The sequence below is a fragment of the Anser anser genome (genome assembly GCF_964211835.1).
Source record: "Anser anser genome assembly, chromosome: 12".
Lineage (NCBI taxonomy): Eukaryota > Metazoa > Chordata > Aves > Anseriformes > Anatidae > Anser > Anser anser.
Window position 1 is genome coordinate 6,010,354 of NC_139733.1, and position 17,488 is coordinate 6,027,841.

Sequence of the window (17,488 nt, forward strand, 5' to 3'; positions counted from 1 at the left end):
AGGAGCATAAAGCTGACAAGAATTCCTAAGGGAAGCCTCGAATCAGCAGGAAACATGAAAAAAAAAGGACAAGGGGAAAAGGAAAACAACCAAAGAAGGGGCGCAGAATTGCGATTACTGAACAAAACCAACCAACCAACCATAAATAAAAAACAGTAGTTGAAAAAAAAGGGGGGGGGAACTAAAAGGAGTCGAAAGTTAAGCCCATCGTGTGGGTGCTGCGACCCCCCTGCCAGCGGCGGGGCAGGCACCCAGGTGCCGCTCGCTCCCTTCCCGCCCGCAGGCAGGGCCGGGGCGGCGCGGCGCTGAGGGGAGCTCAGCCCCAAAGCACCGGAGGCCGCTGTGGGGATCCCTGACACCTCCGTGGGTGCCGTCCCGGGGCTCCGGGGCACTAAACCAGGCTTGGGCGGGACGGCGGCGGCGCCAGGCGGCAGAGGGCGCTGTGTGACGGTGTCGCTGCCTCTTCCCGGCGCGGCCTCTCCTCCCTGCGCCACGGCCGCCGCCGCAGGCGGCGGGCGGAGGAAGGCGGCCGAGGCGGGCGTCATGGCGCTGCCGGTGCTGTCGAGCTCGGGGGTGAAATTCCGGCGGGTCCTGGCGCACTTCCCCCAGGAGCTCAGCCTGGCCTTCGCCTATGGCTCTGGCGTCTTTCGGCAGGCGGGGCCCTCGGCCGGGCACAGCGAGGTGAGCGCGGCGCCCCCCTGCCGCTCGTAGCGCCCCCGGGGGTGGCCGGGGGCTGCTGGGGCCGCTGCGGCTCGGGCACGGGGAGAGGCGGGGGAGCGGAGCCGGCCCGCAGCCATCGGGAGTTGGCGGGCAGGTGGCGGAGCCGGGGGGGGCGTCAGGGTCCGCAGGTAGCCGTGGGCCTCTGGCTGACAGTCCTCGCGTGCAGTTAGGTGGTGTTCAGCTGCCCTTTTATCGAGCAGGGAATCCTGCTTCACAGTTCAGCTTTGCATTTTTTTAGCTTTTACATTTTGGTTTTAAGGAAGTGCCCAGGCTTGTTCACGCTGTCCGCAGTACGCAGGTACCTGAGGCAAAGCGTGTTGTTACCCAGAACTTCTGGGTGCCCCCACGTTGGGGGGTCAAGCCACTTGGGAACAGCTTGGGATCTCCTCGTGCCTGCATTTGACTTCTTAAAGCGGTTCAGGGGCTGCATTGTGCATTCCCACTGGGCTGTTAAGCATGCTCCACAATTGTGGCTTTAAGTGTTTCTTACTTCCAGAGCAGTAAGCCTAAGGAATTTGAAGCACTGTTACTCCAAATATTAGTTTATGGTAGGGATGAGTTGTAATTTTGCAGCTCCTCCGTGCAAAGGGGATGTGTGAACTGTTTTCTTTGGAAGAACAGCGCAGCGCTGGATGTTACAAGTCTTTTAGCGTGTGGATTGCTTTGTTGATAAAAGCAAGTGAGTATAGTAGAAGTGCAGTTTCTTGACTTTTATCTGCCCTCATCTCCCAGTTTGTGGCCTTGTGTATTAGCAAAAATTCTCTCCATTAGCAGTTTAAGCTATTAGGCCGAGCTGGGAGCTAGGGCTACCGAGACCTTGTCATGCGTTGCCCTGTGTTACGGAAGGCTGAAGGTTGGCGATGTAACTGGGAGGGCAAGGAAAATTTTGGACTGTCACTGGTAGAGTGACCTGAAAAACATACAGCTCCATTGTAACCTTCAAGTTGTATCCAACGTTAAGCCTTGTGTGTTCAATCTTGTTTTTAATTACGTGACCAATTATTAGCTGGTAGCTAGCTTATTATGCAGGTATTGGATTAATGTGATTAACATTGTTTGCTTTTTGATATGAAAACCAGTACTTTTCTCTGTATCCATAGAACAATATGCTGGACTTCGTGTTTGCAGTTGATGATTCTGTGACCTGGCATATGATGAACTTATTAAAGAACAAGAGTCATTATTCCTTCCTAAAAGTTTTTGGGCCAAAACAGATAAGTAATATACAGAGCTATGGAGCAGGGATTTACTACAATACTTTAGTGCCATGTAATGGTAGGGTAAGTATGAGTTTTAATAAGTTAAATGTTCGTGCATCAAATATTGAAATGATTAGCTTAAAGCAGATTTCCGTGCAGGAAGCACATCCGATAGATTGCAACTGATGCTTAACTGGTGGTATTTTCAATATGTAGGTCTCAAACTGTTTCACAAATATCATACTATTTAAAAAGCAAGCAGAGCAACTGTTCTAGCACTTGACAAACATGGATAATGTTTGAAATTCACAACTAAAGCACTTCAGAACCTGAATTTACATTCCTTATCACTTGCAGTTTCACCAGTGGCCATATAGTAGTATATCACTGTTCTGTGTTTGGGGGGGGACAGACTTCAATTCAGCAGTTGACCACATAGTAATAGCAAACTAGAGCCTTTCTGTCAGTTTGACATAAAACAAAAAACCACAGATGTTTAACATAGCAAGTTGTAATTGACATCTGTGTTGTTTAATGGCAAACATCTTTACGTGTGGTGTTTGGGTATAATTAATAATTCTAGGCAAGTAGTACTTGTCCAGCAAGTCCTACACCACAATTATGTGTAGACTGTATTTGGAAGGAGGAGTGCAGATAGGAGGCAGGGGAAGGAAGTGTGTATCTGTGTTTATTGGTGCTGATTTAGAGTAATTTTTGCCATGTGGTAATAAACTGGACATAACGGAAGCAAGTTCTGTTAAGAAAATTGAAAATTACATGAAGGACAGTTGTGGGAAAAATGCTGTTTGTACAAACTGAAGTTTCTTAGAGCACAAAATAGCAGTAACGCTGGGTATGTGTCAGAACTCTTCATATGAGGCTGGAGAATTAGTTTAAAAAAATTACTATATACTTGCTATTTTGTTTAAAGGTATCTGGATGAGGCAAGAATTTGGAGTTTAAAATTTGTTCTCTTGACGTTAAAATAAAATCCAAAACCCCTTTTAGGGATCAGTTACCTTTGTGACAAAATTTGGTCCTTTCTGGCTCTTTATATGCCTATCTAATGTTGTAATGACTAGTTATATCACAGTCTGGTCCTTTGTTATCCAGACTTTCTGGAGTTGGCTGCCTTGCTTTGGTGATAATCTTTGGAAACTCAGGATGTGCAAACTGGTAACTGTTAAGAGCTCATCTTTCTTCTTCCGTAACATAAACTAAAAAATCACAAATTGTTTTCTAGCATCAAAGAGTTTCTAAAAAAAAAAATAAAATAAATAAATGCTTCCTGATACGTCTCCCCTCCCCCCAGTAATAGTATCCATAAATGTTTTTATAATTTATTTCAAATTGCTGACAAATTCTTTTTTTTTCTTCATTATGTGTCTTGAAAAATACTGTGGAGTATTCTAACTATTGCATCATTTTGCTGGTGCAAAACTAATTGTAACTTTAAAAAAATCTTTTAAAGAACAGATGCGTTTTAATGTTCAAATTTCTTCAGGTCAATCTCTATCTAGACTAGGTTACTGTGGGATCTGAAGAACATTTTCCTTCAGGGATTGATCCGGGAATGATTTTATTGTAACTTCCTTTCCAGACAGGATTTTAGAGGGTCCTGTGTGTCTTCCATTACACTTTTTTTTTTTCCAGAAGACTGCATGCAAATGTGACTTTTTTTTTTACTGCCTGTGTTTTGGTAGATGTCCATGTGTTGATTTTCTTTAAAACTTATTTTACTTAAAAATTCTAGTTTGCTTTTGGAACTCCTTTATCTTTCTTGTTTTAGGCAACACTGCTATCAGTGTTGCTATTTGACTTTCTTTTTTTTTTTCCTAGTAAGTAGTTGCATTGCTCCTTCTTGTATTGTGTTCTTGCTTTCTTCCAATTATCCTTTCCTTTTTTTTTTTTTTCAACCAAAAAAATACAAAAAAGCCCCAAACCAAGCTTACTGTGGAGCTACGTCACTTACGTGGCTCTTCTTTGTATGATGCTGTTATCTAAGAGCAGTTCTCTAAGTGTTATCAAAGAGATGCTTTTATGGTAAATGTGTATTAGAGAAAAATTTGCAAATACTTGGGAGCAAAAGCTGATTAAGAAACAAGATGTAGACAGTAAAATGTTTTTAATTTTATGCGTGCAATATTTTATTGGAGGTGTATGTTCCTTAGAATTAATGACAGTTATAGAAAATAGTAAGTTTCCTGTAATGAAAACAGTACAGCTATATGATTGTTCAAAAACCTTTATTTTGCCTTTTTTTTAATTTTTTTTCCAGATGATAAAATATGGTGTAATTAGCACTGATGCCCTGATTGATGATTTACTTCACTGGAGAACCCTCTATGTTGCTGGACGCCTACAAAAGCCGGTAACTATTAGTTATCTGTCTTGAAATACAGGAAATTACAGGGATGCAAAATTATCGGTTGTAGTTTTAGGTTTAACTGTTCGTGATCTATGAGTCAATACTGAAGAAAATGTCTGCCCTGATTTAGGGGTCTAGTCTTACTAGATGGATAATCTCTCAGAAAGGAAGTGCAATATAGACCTTACTAATACTCTGTGTTACAAGGAAAAAAATGAAGTTAGATACATTAACAATGGTTTTCTGCCTGTAGTAAATCTTGAGGAACTGGACTATGCTAACTCAGAGTCCCTTAAAAATTTAAATATTACATTTAACAATAATAAAAAATAACAGGAGTCACCAAAATTTAATGCAGTTCATAGGATCATAGAATATCCTGATTTGGAAGGGACCGCAAGGATCATTGAGTCCAACTCCTGGCTCTGCACAGGACCACCCCAAAATCAGACCCTGTGTCTGAGAGCGTTGTCCAAACACTGCTTGAACTCCAGGAGGCTTGAGGCCATGACTGCTGCCCTGCGGAGCCTGTCCCAGGGCCTAACCACCCTCTGGGTGCAGAACCTTTCCCTAACACCCATCCTGACCCTCCCCTGTCCCAGCCCCATGCCGTTCCCTCGGGTCCTGTCGCTGTCCCCAGAGAGCAGAGCTCAGCGCCTGCCCCTCCACTCCCCTCGTGGGGAGCTGCAGGCCGCCATGAGGCCTCCCCTTGGCCTGCTTTGCTCCGCTCATGAGAAGAATCCCTCTAGAGCCTTCACCAACTTTACTGCCCTCCTTTGGACACCGAATAATACTTTCATGCCCTTTCTTTTACTGTGGTGCCCCAAGAGTGATTGCCCAGCTCTCTAATTTGTCAAGGTCTCTCTGCAAGGCATCACTATCCTTGATGTAGTCAGGAGCTCCTCCCAAGTTAGTGTCATCTGGAAACTTAGAGTTGAGTTAAATAATAGAAGTATTTAAAGGTGAAAGCTGCTTTGCTGTGCAGCTACCATCTAGATCATTCTCTTGTTAAATATCTATAGTTAACCGCGACATGTAAAGAACATTGCTGTCTTTGCCAAGGGTGTCTGATTCAGTGTGCTTTCAGCAGATGGCAGCAGTGCCAAGTTAAATTTCCTTGGGGGGGGGGAGGGGGGGGGGAGGGATGGGAAATGGGGGGTGACATGACTGTGCAAGTCGTAGAGCAGAAGTTAATTATGCTCTTAATGAATAACTTAGGATGCAACTTTAAATAGGTTGTCAGAGCGCAACTGACTTCTCCTCATCTCCAGTGACTTATTGTGGCATTGTGCAGACTAGAACAGCTGTTATCTTTATATGGAATACAACTAAATACGTTGAACAGCTGTTACATTTGTAAAGAATAAAATTAAACACATTGAGGAAAAATAACTGAAGGAGTTTCACTTCAACTATGAATACTGATTGTTTATTTTCAGCGTAACTACACTTGCTGCTGCTTTGATTTATTTTGGGGTTTCTCATCTTAGTACATATAAAATGGTCTTTATATCTTCTGATTAAATTCAGTAGGAGTACATACTTGCACAATAAGTATAATTTGGTATTTTGCTTGGTTGCTAACAAGAGACAGATATATCTTCATGCATATGTGTTTAATAGATAAAATAAGAAATTGGTGCAAGTTATTTTCATAAAGCTCATAGGAATTTGCACTGAATAAAGGCTGTAGGATTTAAAATAGAATTTGATTGAAAGATTACGTGGTGGGTGTTTAAACCGTCTCTTCCTGTAGGATCTGTAATATCACTAAATAGGATTTTACAATGTTATAGTGTGTTGCAGACATTCCCAAAAAAATATTTAAATCTGTTTTACAGGTTTCAAATGTCTGCTCTTTCTGTTTTTGCATCTGATTTGATTGCTTTGATAAACATGTTGTAAGTGATAGTGGTAGAAAGCTTTTCTTCCTCCCTAAAAATGTACAATAAGCCTCTTCTGGAGAGGAGATAGGGTTGGGTTTGTTTTTGTGTATGCTATAATCTCTTACATGCCATTTGTGCTAGTTCTGGACACACTTGACTGAGGCCAGATTAATTTTGTTTAACAATTTGGGAATTTTCTTCTCAGTCATGTAGACGAGAAAGAGCTCAGTGCCTTTCTGGTGTTCCGTTACAAATCTGTCGCTCTGTGAGTAAAAGCTAGCCAAGCTGTTCTAGCACATGAGGTGAAACATTTTCTCTGTCTTAGAAATCTTGGTGTCATTTTTACTGGAGGTTTTGTTACTGTTGTAGACTGATTGCCTTGACCAAGTGATCTTTGCAGAATGTTTGGCTGAATAGATGGAGTTTGGAGTTGCCATTTAGAAATGCTAACTTTTCTTCCCAAGCTTCTTTGTGTTAAAAGTTTGTTGGCTTTTCATGCTAAATTAAATTTATGACACTGATATGCTAAATTCCCATTTAACTGTATTGAAAATTTGAATAAACTTAGTAGTAATTTCTTCATAACTGACAGGTTTCCTGAAAAAAATGCTGATGTAACTAAAAAGTAAAACAAACAAGCACAGGTGAAACATAACTGTGTTTTCAGAGGAAGATTTTTAAAAGCACCTGAAGTGTTACTGAATTTTTGTTAAATATAGTGATTAAGCAGTTGTATTTTACTGTTATCCTTCTGAAGCTATTAAGAGAAGTGTTTAATAAATTGAAGTGAGGTGAGGGCAGAGTATGAATAGTATATAGAAGTATTTTGTACTACTTAGAGGGGTGTTGGGAGATTTTAAGTTTTTTGTGTTGCAAAAATTCCCACAAAGGAGTAACAGAGCAGTTGTTTGCAGAATTTCCACATTGTTCAAATACTTTAAAACATTCTTTGAAAAACAATGGAAAAAATCCTCTTACTGTGATGTTTAGCAGAGCGTAGGTGTGGCTAAATGGCAAATTGGAATAGTACTTTTGAAACCTTTCATTCTGTGATGAGACTTTCTTTTTGTGTTTTGTTTGTGTGTATCTTTCTGTGCAAATGCTCACAGTTTCTTAGGTATGAATTTCCTAGCAGTGAAAATAGAACACTTCTTTCTTAAAGCTGTTGTGTTGATGAAGTGGGGATAATGCTTATCTATCAAATTGAATATATCCCTCACTGAAAATATTTAATAATTTAAAAGTCTTAATTGTAGTGTTAGGTAAGTGAATTTCATGTGTAGTGTAAAACCAGAATAAATTGGGCTCTTTCCTTCTCATGTGGCGTGAATAGTTCTGATCTTAATTTCTCTGTATCGTGAAACAGTTTGGGGTAACTGTAACCCCTTAACTTTGGGGTTCTTACAAATTTACCCCCAGGAATCATCATTCATTCTGGCTGATAGCTGCACTCTATTTTCCTGGGTGTTTTCTAGCTGTCTGGTCTGTTTGAAATTTCTTCCTAAATAGTATTGCTGTGGCAGTGCTTTATGCATTTAAATATTGAAGCCTTGCATATCGTTTCCCGTAGGAAAAAAAAAAATCTGATATATGTTAAGGAGTATTTTTAGTGAAGGAGATTACTCTTTTCACTAAAGCCAGCCTGTGGTCTTCCACAAGGAGGACTAGCACCACAGGCTTCCCTTTTCTGCCTGTCTTTATTGCTTTGTTGTAGCAACGATCTATGAAAGTGGATATAAGTGAATTAGTTGGAGATTTTAAATATTAGTTTGTCCTTGTGACCAGCCAATCTCATGACCAGATCCAATTGTTCATTGGATCATATCTGAAAAAGTCAGTATGCATTCAGTAAACTTCCCTGTTTCTCAAGGAAATCAAATTTATTCAAGGCTCCCTAGGAGATGAATTTACAGTAGTTTAATGTGTTTTATCATTGTCCTTCATTTTAATGATAGGAAATACAAAGCAATTAGGAGGAATTCTTAAGTGTTTGTTTGTACAATGAACTCTTTAAAATGAAAACCAAAGAAGAGAAAACACTTATCTTTCAAAAATCACCCCGGACCAATTCCAGACTACTGTATAGACTTAATGTTAGGCAAAACCACGCTTTAGTTCAGAAAGGTTGAGATGAGCAACCTCTATACTGTTGAATTCACCACCATAGCGAAGTGAGATACTGTTCTAGTTTTACACTTTCAAAGACTTTGCCATAGGGAGAAATAAAGTTCTGAACATACTACCAGCCGTCCCAGGCATTGGTTTGTTGATGTCCATTCAGTAAGAAGAATTTTGTGTGGCAGCTATATCAGATTCTTACTTTTTTCTTTTTTCTTATTGAATCTGGCTTCATTTTTTTTTAAAATCTGTTAATATTTACACTTCCAAAGGAAAATATTTACTTGAAATGATACCTTAGCCTTTTCAGGTTATATTTTGTGGGCAGAATTTCAAAGATTACTGCAAATCATTTGCATGTGGGCTTCTGGAGGAGAAAAACCGAGTTGGGTACATTTGTTCATAACTGCCAGTGGATTTGCATTTTCATATATTCTAGAGTAAACAAATATTAATAAGCTGCCCTTTATAAGAAAGACAGTATTGCCCAACCAGAACCCTTAAAAATGACAGAAACTTACAACAGGAAGATATTCTTGGGGGACTCATTTTTGAAAGGGCACAGTCAGTCACCTTATAAACTGGGCTGACTTTATCTGTCTAATGTTCTATAGTAATATTTTTCGATGCTGACTTCTGACTGAAGATCTGCTTCTTATTACAGTATATTTCCATATCCTAGATTACTGGATTCTGTAGTTGGTCTTGAACAGTTTGAATGTAAATAAACATGTTTTTGTGGCACTTGGAATCAAGCAACTTCAGTGATCCATTCACGTGTATGTGAAGTTCCCATTGCATTGACGTTTTCCTCATACAAAGTGCAAAATAAAACCCTACGTCTCCTAGGAGGAGAGCTAATGTCTAAGAAGCTGCTTCAACCCTATGGTAGAGCACCAGCAAGGAGTCCGCTATTGGAAAAAAAGATATAGGGAAGGTGAATAGGAAAACTTTGCTGTTTTTCTGGTATTCTGGTATACCGTTCTCTTTCAGTGTGACAGTGGTCTTTTTTCCTATTGCATAATACCATGTGAAATATTTTTGATTCATTTACTGTTTTGATTAATCCTAAATTCGTGAGTATGGAAAAGGTGAATAGCTCTTCAGAGAATAGTTGATGGCTGTTGCTTATAACAGTTCTTAATGTGTTTGTAAAAACAGCCTTTGTAGCAGGCTGTTAGATCTTAGAAAGATCCTCTGTCCCATTGTGTAAACAGAAGATGACACAGTCTGACACAGATGACACAGATGATAGGTCTTTTCTATACAATAATAATATTAGGATCTAATTCAAATTTATTATTTTTCATGTTGGATTGAGTAACGTTTCTAGCTCCGTCTTCAGTAGCACTTTCCTGAAGTCTTGCTTCCAATTACTCTGATTTTTTCAGGTGAAAATACTGACACAGAATGAGAATGGCAAGCTGCAAGCTGCTCTTATTAGCAATCTGAAGAGTGCAGTCACAGCAGCCTTTCTCATGTTACCAGAAAGTTTCTCTGAAGAAGACCTCTATATGCAGATTGCAGGACTCTCCTATTCTGGTTAGTATATGGTGTCTAAAGTCTCTGAGGAGAAAAGCTGTAGTTGGAGCTGTTGTACCACATGTACTGTGTGCAAGTAGTAGTGAGTCTAATATGTAGGAGGTCAGATGTTCTTTTGCTTTGGACCTACACTGTTGCATGCTCCATTAGCTAAATTTTACTGCTGGGTACATAACAGTTTGGAAAGGCTGTGCGTGTTCATTGAGGAGTAGGTAGAGGTACGTAAGCAAAACTGTTCTTGATTTACAAGCACCTAGGTATGGATGATTGGTTATGGTGAAATGAAGTGATATATAAAAAACAAACCAAAACCCTTGTTCCAAATGAGTCTTCAATACCACAATTAATTGTATGAAAATTATCATTAAAATAAAACTGAAAATCAAGTATTACTCTTTAAACATTGACATATTTATTGAAATCATTATGAACAAGTTTGCTTGGAATTGTATTTTACACAGCACTTTCTTTGCTCATATAGAAATGCAAGCTTGGCCTTGCATTCCTTTTTTCAAACAAACAAACAACCTAAAACATATGTTGCATTTATAAACTGCAGGTTAGTTCCACTGAGGAGTGTTACTGTTCTTTACATAGTATTTCCCTGGTTGGTTTAGATTGCAATTTGCTCAGATTTTCCATAGCATTTTTTTCTGAAGCATTATCTGTTTGAGTGACAGTGAAGGGTTGCTCACCCCATGCGTTTGCTACCTGCCTCACCTGAAACCTGTCCAGGAATGTCATTAGATTCTTAGTGGGCACCAGTGACCATGATATTTTATGGATATCCTTTGAAACAATGCTATTAACCAGAAAACTGGGAGATCGGTTAGCATGCTATGAGATGTTGAAATTGATTCTGCTGGGTGAATACAGCTAAAGCAATAACACTCCCAGGCAGGTATGCTCAAGAAAAGAGCTGTCAATGACATGTTTATAGATATCTTATTCTGCTGCCATTTTGCTAAGTCTTAAACTTTTCAAGCGGAATTCTGGTAGACAACACTGATTTTTGAGTTACTCTAATCAGTCTCCTTGCAGTACATAACTGCTGAAAAGAGTTGTTCGTGCTTTAATTTGGGAAATATTTTTTTTGTGCATTTTGAAAGCGGTGAGACAGTGCCTGGAAGTACTCTGGGAAGTTTTTGTTAGTTTTGCTGGTTGGCATAAATTGAAATTAAGTCATGCTAGCAAGTTGCCACCTCAACATTTATCTCCTAACTGTGGGAAGTGTGAAAATGAATTGATTCATGATTTTATTTGTTGATTTGGACAGCACTGAGCTTCTAACTCCTAGTTTGTAATTTTAGAAGCTACCAGGGTGTAATACATAGCAGAGGTAGGTAAACACTAATACAGGTTGTCTTTTCACTGACATTGGAACTTCTTATTAGAAAGTGTCACAAAGTATATCTTAAAAGGAAGTGTAAAGGTGAGTAGAGTAGCCGGGGTGTTGAAAGGAGTTGCTTTTCCAATCTGCTAACAAAGCAGTTGGCTAAGAGAAAAAGGGACATTGTAATCTGACCATGACTGATACTAGCTGTATTTCAAGTGTTGCCCTTGAAATGCAGAGATAAGGCAGATTATTTTCTTTCAGAATTGGAAAAATGAAGGTTATTTGGTTTTGGATACCAAATGTTGGGGCTGGTTACTCTAATACCATTTAGTAACTCATTAAAATTGATGAATGATTGGAAAGGATGTAATTGTGTTTCTGCTGCTTTTGAGGCTAAACTTGGAAGTTGGAATTTTTTGTTATGTAAGTGCAAATGTGGATGCGTGGGTTGATGATGTTATAGCATATCAGAGGCCACATCACCGTTCTGAAGCTTCTTTTCTGTGCTCGAAGCTATTTGGATAGTATTTTTTGACTGTTAGAAGATGAACCTTATGGATTAGGTAGGCACTGGTAGGATTGAAGAATAAAGAGTTTTAGATGACATCTTTGTACTGTTCGTTTCTGTTGTATTTTCCTTATTTGGGTTTTTAGTTTTGCCCTAATTAATGTTTTTCTTTTCTTGACTAGGTGACTTCAGAATGATCATAGGAGAAGACAGGTCGAAAGTGCAGAACATTGTGAAACCTAATGTTCCCTATTTTCAGAAGCTGTACAGTAACATATTGCAGGACTGCCCTCAAGTGGTGTATAAGCACCATCTGGGAAGGCTAGAGGCAAGTGGTTTTCTTAAAAACATTAAAAAAAAACGCAAACAAACAAGGGGGGAAATGCTTTATCACATTGACAGAAGGCAAGAATTATGCCACACTAAGGCAGGCAGTTGTAGTCACTATACCTGCTATTATGTTTCTATTGTTGAGTTAATTCTGCAGTCGGGAAACTTGTAAATACCAGTCTCTGCATATGTAGTAACTACTGTTCATTTTCTCTGAGCATAGCCACAGGACTAGAGCACTAGCAAGGGAACAAGAGAAGAGCAGTTGAAAATGTGTGGTCTAATGGTTACCATATGGAGACAGCAGTCTAGGAAGTGATGAATAAACATATGGTTTGTGTTAAAAAGATTAGGCCGTAACTTAGAGGTGCAACTTTCTGCAGTCAAAAAGTGTATTTAAAAACAAAACAAAACAAAGCCCTCTTGTGCTAGTTATGAATATCAGTTGAATAAAACAAACTGAAATTCTGGCACTATCTTTAAATACCCATACTCAAAAAAATATCTTCCTAATAGTCAGAAAACAGGCGTCCAGAATGACCACTGTTTTGAATTCCATCCTTGTGGCTTAAGGTATAAGTGAAACATGGCAATTAGGGGTGGGATGCCACAGTTGGGGGGGCTGTTAGCAATTTTTCTCATGTAGTATGCACATCTCTGTGCTACTATTCAACTGTGGTATACATTTCAACATTAATTTACAAATAGCATGACTTGTCTCATGGACATGAGTTCTCTGTCCTCAGGGTCACCTTGGTAAGTATCTCACTAGTGCCTCCTTTTAGGATGTGTCTGTTAGAAACCGAAGGAAGCTGTTAGAGATACAAGCAAGTTTGAGTACAGGAAGCATTTTTACTGCAGCTCTTTGGAGTACTGCAAAGGCAAATCCATATTATGCTGCAGCTGTCTCCATGTTTTCTTAACAATGTACTTTTGAACGTTTTAACAGAAATATTTAAATGAATTTTGAAAAGAACCAATGCCGCTTCCTCCAAGAAAATGGCTAGTTAGAATACTATTCCCTGTTACATTACCTTGGAACAAAATCTGGTATCATACTAGAAATATATTGTTAGGTAATAAATCTGTTTGGAATTCCATACTAGTCATTGAGGCTGTGGATTAAATGCCATCCTTTTACTGTTGTATTGAGATTAATACTTTATTCTTCATGTTTTGTTGTGGTTATTTGCCATTATTCCCCATGCTGAAATGGATAACTTCTATCTGGAATGCTGCTTAACAGAGAATAGAAACCACCCTCTCCAAGGACACATCTTCAGAATTACAGAGAAAAATCTCTTTTAAAAGATTCTTTAGAAACAATTGAAGTCAGACACTAGTTCTTATAGTTCTGTTTCAGGCATGGATTCCTCCCACATAATGTTAAAAGCCTGCGCATTGTTGACTCCCTCTGTAGTCAGTGGGTGATTCATCTGGATATCATTTTCTTCCCATTGACTAGAGGGAGTACAGGGCAACTAAACTCCTGACCGATGCCTCCAAGAAATGTGTAAAAAGATGTGTGGGAGTACTCAGACTCTTAATGTTTTCCCCCCATTTTGGAGAGCCCTTTTCTGTTAAACATTTTTCAATATTTGTGCTTACATTTTGTATCAATGCGTACAGGCCTGCATGTTGGTATCATTGTATTCAAAAAAGGGTCATTGAATTTCTGATTTAGATTGGAAAATGTGAAATGAATGTTTCCTTCAAATTATTCAAACCAGATGTGGTTTGTGTTTAAAGAAGAGAAAATGTTTTTCAAAGTAAACTCTGTGTGTGTGTTTGGTTTGATTATATTCAGCAGAAGAAACAGAGCTAAGTGGTCTTTTGGGAACATTTTCTCTCATTTTCATGTTCTTGTGTTCCAGAGGAAATTGGATAGAGCAGAAATGGTACAGTTTCAATGAGAAGTTCCTTGCAGGGGCAGTAAGATTCTGTTTATACTTTAGGCTTCCCTTGGATAGAAGTTAACATCTTTCCATTGAGTTATTCTTCAGGTTTAGAACTGGGACACTGCGTTTGCCAGCACATGGAGAGTTTTCATTAGGATTGTCAATAACTTTTACATGTGAAATTCATAGAGTTCTCTGAGGTATTTACTACAGGCCAAAGATAGCCAGAAGACTTTCATGACTTCTTTGAATAGAAGTTGCTTTGGTAATGCTGAATTTTTGTTTTTACTGTCTTATTTTTTAATAACATTCAGATTGATAAAAGCCCAGAAGGTCAATTCACACAACTTATGGCATTGCCAAAGAATCTGCAACAAAAGATAACTTCTCTGGTAGACCCTCCTGGGAAAAACAGAGACGTGGAAGAAATCTTACTGCAAGTTGCCCATGACCCTGATTGTGGATTAGTGGTGCATCAAGGTAGGCCTTAGATCTCTGTCTGTAATCCCCCTTAAGACATGATAGATATAAAGATTTATTGTATATGTTCTTTTAGTTCAGAAGGATGTTTTAGTGAGAAGGAATAAGACAACAAGAGGTTAATCTTGTAATAAGTTTTTAAAAGCGTATTCTACTGTTTGAATGCAAGTAAGGTCCCTGAAATAATGGAAATATCTTTCTATGTCAGTAGAAATGCTAAGAGTTTTATTTTGGGTCTTGAAAGAAATAATCTCTGACCTCCTTAGATAATCTAACTATGTGGGATGCTTCAGGATTTCATCGGCTGGCATAGCTTCATTTAAATATTAAGCTGTATGTTCTCCCAGTCATACAATGTGGTGCTGTATTTTCTAGCTTGCTGGCATTACCCTTTCCAATTATCATAGTTCGTCCAGATATGTGGTGCTCTGGCAGAGAACTGAAGCTTTGAGGAAAAAGATTGAGGTACTTCTCATCATCACAGGTAGCTTCTTTGAGACAAGGTTGTTGTACAAGCAAGTTAAAGCTTTTGCTGCAGACATCACTGTTGTGTCATTCTGCAGATAAATGAAAATGTTTAGTACTTGAACGGTCCTTCGTACTTTGATACATCTTAGATCCAAGCAGCGATTTTGCAAGCTCTTTGAGCATAGCAAAAGATGCGTAGATGCCTGAGAGCCACAAGAGAGGAGCCAACTGCAGAGGGAGCTCTTGCACTGATTTCTCTTTGGGGTGGGGGGGGGGGGGGGGGGGGGGAGAGGGGGAGGTGAAAGACTCTCAGCTCTCTTCTCCATTGACAGTCTAGGATGCATTGCACCTGGCCATCTAGGATGTCCAGCTTCTTTTATGTCAGTCTCTTAGCTTTTGTGCAACTGTGGACGTACTGCAACAGTAGTGTGATAATAGCTGAATCTTGGAGCAGGTTGTGAGTTTTACAACTGTCGTCCACCCTGAGCTACTTACTCTGCTAGTTGTACTTATGTAGGATATTACAGGCATGGCTGATACTATGGTTTGTGGACAGGAATGCAGCACTTCAATGTCAAAACATTAGATAGATCTAGTCTTCTCAAGCCAAGCAGTTTATACTCTCAGAAGGACAAATCAAAACCTCTCTTTCAGTTTTGTTGCCAAAGGAATTTTCTCATTCAAGAATTTGGATAAAGAGCAGAGAAAACCATTTGGTAATCCTACAAGACTAAGCTGAGTACTCAAGTTGAATTACATTTTCCCTAGATGTTTTACTAGCTCAGCATGACTTGTTCCCCCATCCCAAAAATAAATAAATAAAATTTATGTATGTGGAATATTGTATTCCTCTTACTTGTTCATGGGTATCCCTAGGTTTTGCTCTTTACAGAAGTGCATTTGAAAGAAGGTTTTAGAAATAATATTGTACTCTATGTTCTGGTTAATGCAGAAAAGTAACTTTCAGTTTGGAAGACTAACTCTGGGACTGCTAACTTCATTTTTAAGTGTTTAGTAATATACAGTACTTTTGTTCTGCACCTATCAGTAGGCTTTTATGCATTAGTGCAAATATAAATTCTTAAAGCTTTTGTTTATTTTTTTGCAAGTATCATTTTATACACTATTCCTTTTACACCTAAAGACCTCTGGGCAATGGAAACTGAATGTGCTGCAGTGTGAAGTGTCAAATGAATGTTGTCTACAAAAGTCGAATCGTTTAAAAAGCTAGTCAGATGCTGTGCAATATAAACATATCTACTTGACAAGAGAAGTGCAAAATCCCAATTTCATACTGACGTAAACAATGAGTGTAATTTGTTCTGATCTAGACAGTGCTTAGATGGAACATAATTCTGGAACATAATTATGAATCCTTTGTGACTGATCATTTTAGAGAAATAGTGTGAATGGTAGATGAATGAATTGCATCATACACAGAACTTCTAAGATGGATAACATCTGTATGCTTTTCTATCTGCAGGCATTTCAGGAATTGTGAGATCTTCCAGTATAGTGCAAAGTGCTAAAACCATACTAACAGCTGGTAAGTATGTGGGTGACTTCTATCCATGTGGGCTTTCTGATTTTACAAAGTAAAATTTTTAGGACCCCAAGATTGCCTTGCTAGAGAGTTTAAAGCATAAACTTTTTGGGTGTCTAATGACAATATTGGAAGTTTATGGAAATAAGAAATAGATATTTCTGCTTTTTATAACTATTGAGAAATTTTAAAATGTCAAAAGGAATTGGAGTCTACATGACTTCAACGACAAAAAATAATAATTAAAAAAGCACAAACCAAAACAACAAAAACCTTTGACTTCATTTTCCTTTTGTATTTAGCTGATGTGCACTGCTTCTGCTCTTCTTGTATTTAAAAAAAAAAAAAATATGATTTCATAATTCCCTCTGGCTTTCTACATGTGGTTGGATCCCTAAATGATCAATACATTGTACTGATGTTATGTAGACTATCAGGTTAGCTCATTATAAAATAAAGGAGGGGATGAGTTTACAGTGAGAAAACTTTGACAGAATCCGAAGTTTCTGTCCGAGCTCAGAAGACATGCGTGTTCAGACACCTTCTGTATTCCAAACTAAACATATATACTTGGTGAGTATTGGATATTACTGTAATTCTCATAGTTCAGAATGAATTACTTTAGAAGGAGAGTTGAGTGTTAAAAGTCAGCGTGAGAGAAGATGTAGAAGGCAAAAAAGGACTTGCTATGGGAAAATGAGGGATGTTTTTCAGCTACGAAAATCCTCCTAACTGAACAAAAGTTACTGCCAATTACATAGCTGAAACTTCATCCTGTCTTTCTGAGTTCTGGAATAAATCTAGTTTTAAGATGCTCTGTTTTTTACATTTAAGAAGCTGAATGAACTGCACCTCAATTTAAAAGAAAAGACTTAGGACCTGAGTCTTCATTACCTTAAAAACAGACAAACTCATGATCTCCTTTTAATTCCTGCAAAATGAAAAAATCTTGTTGCTTGCATGAAGTTGCTCATATCCTAGTCTGAACTCATTCATACCTATCCTATATTTTCCACAAAGGAATTATATACAAGCAATGTCATTACTAGTTTTAAAAGCAGCTTTTATACATTCCTACTAAGTGATCCTTTT

General features: G+C 38.7%; 1 protein-coding gene across 12 annotated transcripts in view; it reads left to right on the forward strand.

The window, feature by feature from the left end:
* Positions 1-417: 417 nt before the first annotated feature.
* The window catches only part of TAMM41 (TAM41 mitochondrial translocator assembly and maintenance homolog), a 130,512-nt gene continuing 113,441 nt past the window's right edge, over positions 418-17,488 (forward strand). For 3 of the 12 annotated variants that reach the window (XM_083796577.1, XM_083796578.1, XM_083796579.1), the window contains exons 1-7: positions 422-681; positions 1,821-2,000; positions 4,198-4,290; positions 9,683-9,833; positions 11,860-12,005; positions 14,220-14,385; positions 16,337-16,399. In XM_083796577.1, coding sequence (XP_083652703.1) covers positions 544-681; positions 1,821-2,000; positions 4,198-4,290; positions 9,683-9,833; positions 11,860-12,005; positions 14,220-14,385; positions 16,337-16,399 — 937 coding nt within the window. In that variant the 5' untranslated portion in view covers positions 422-543. The other 9 variants (XM_083796580.1, XM_083796583.1, XM_083796582.1 and 6 more) reach the window with 7 other exon arrangements.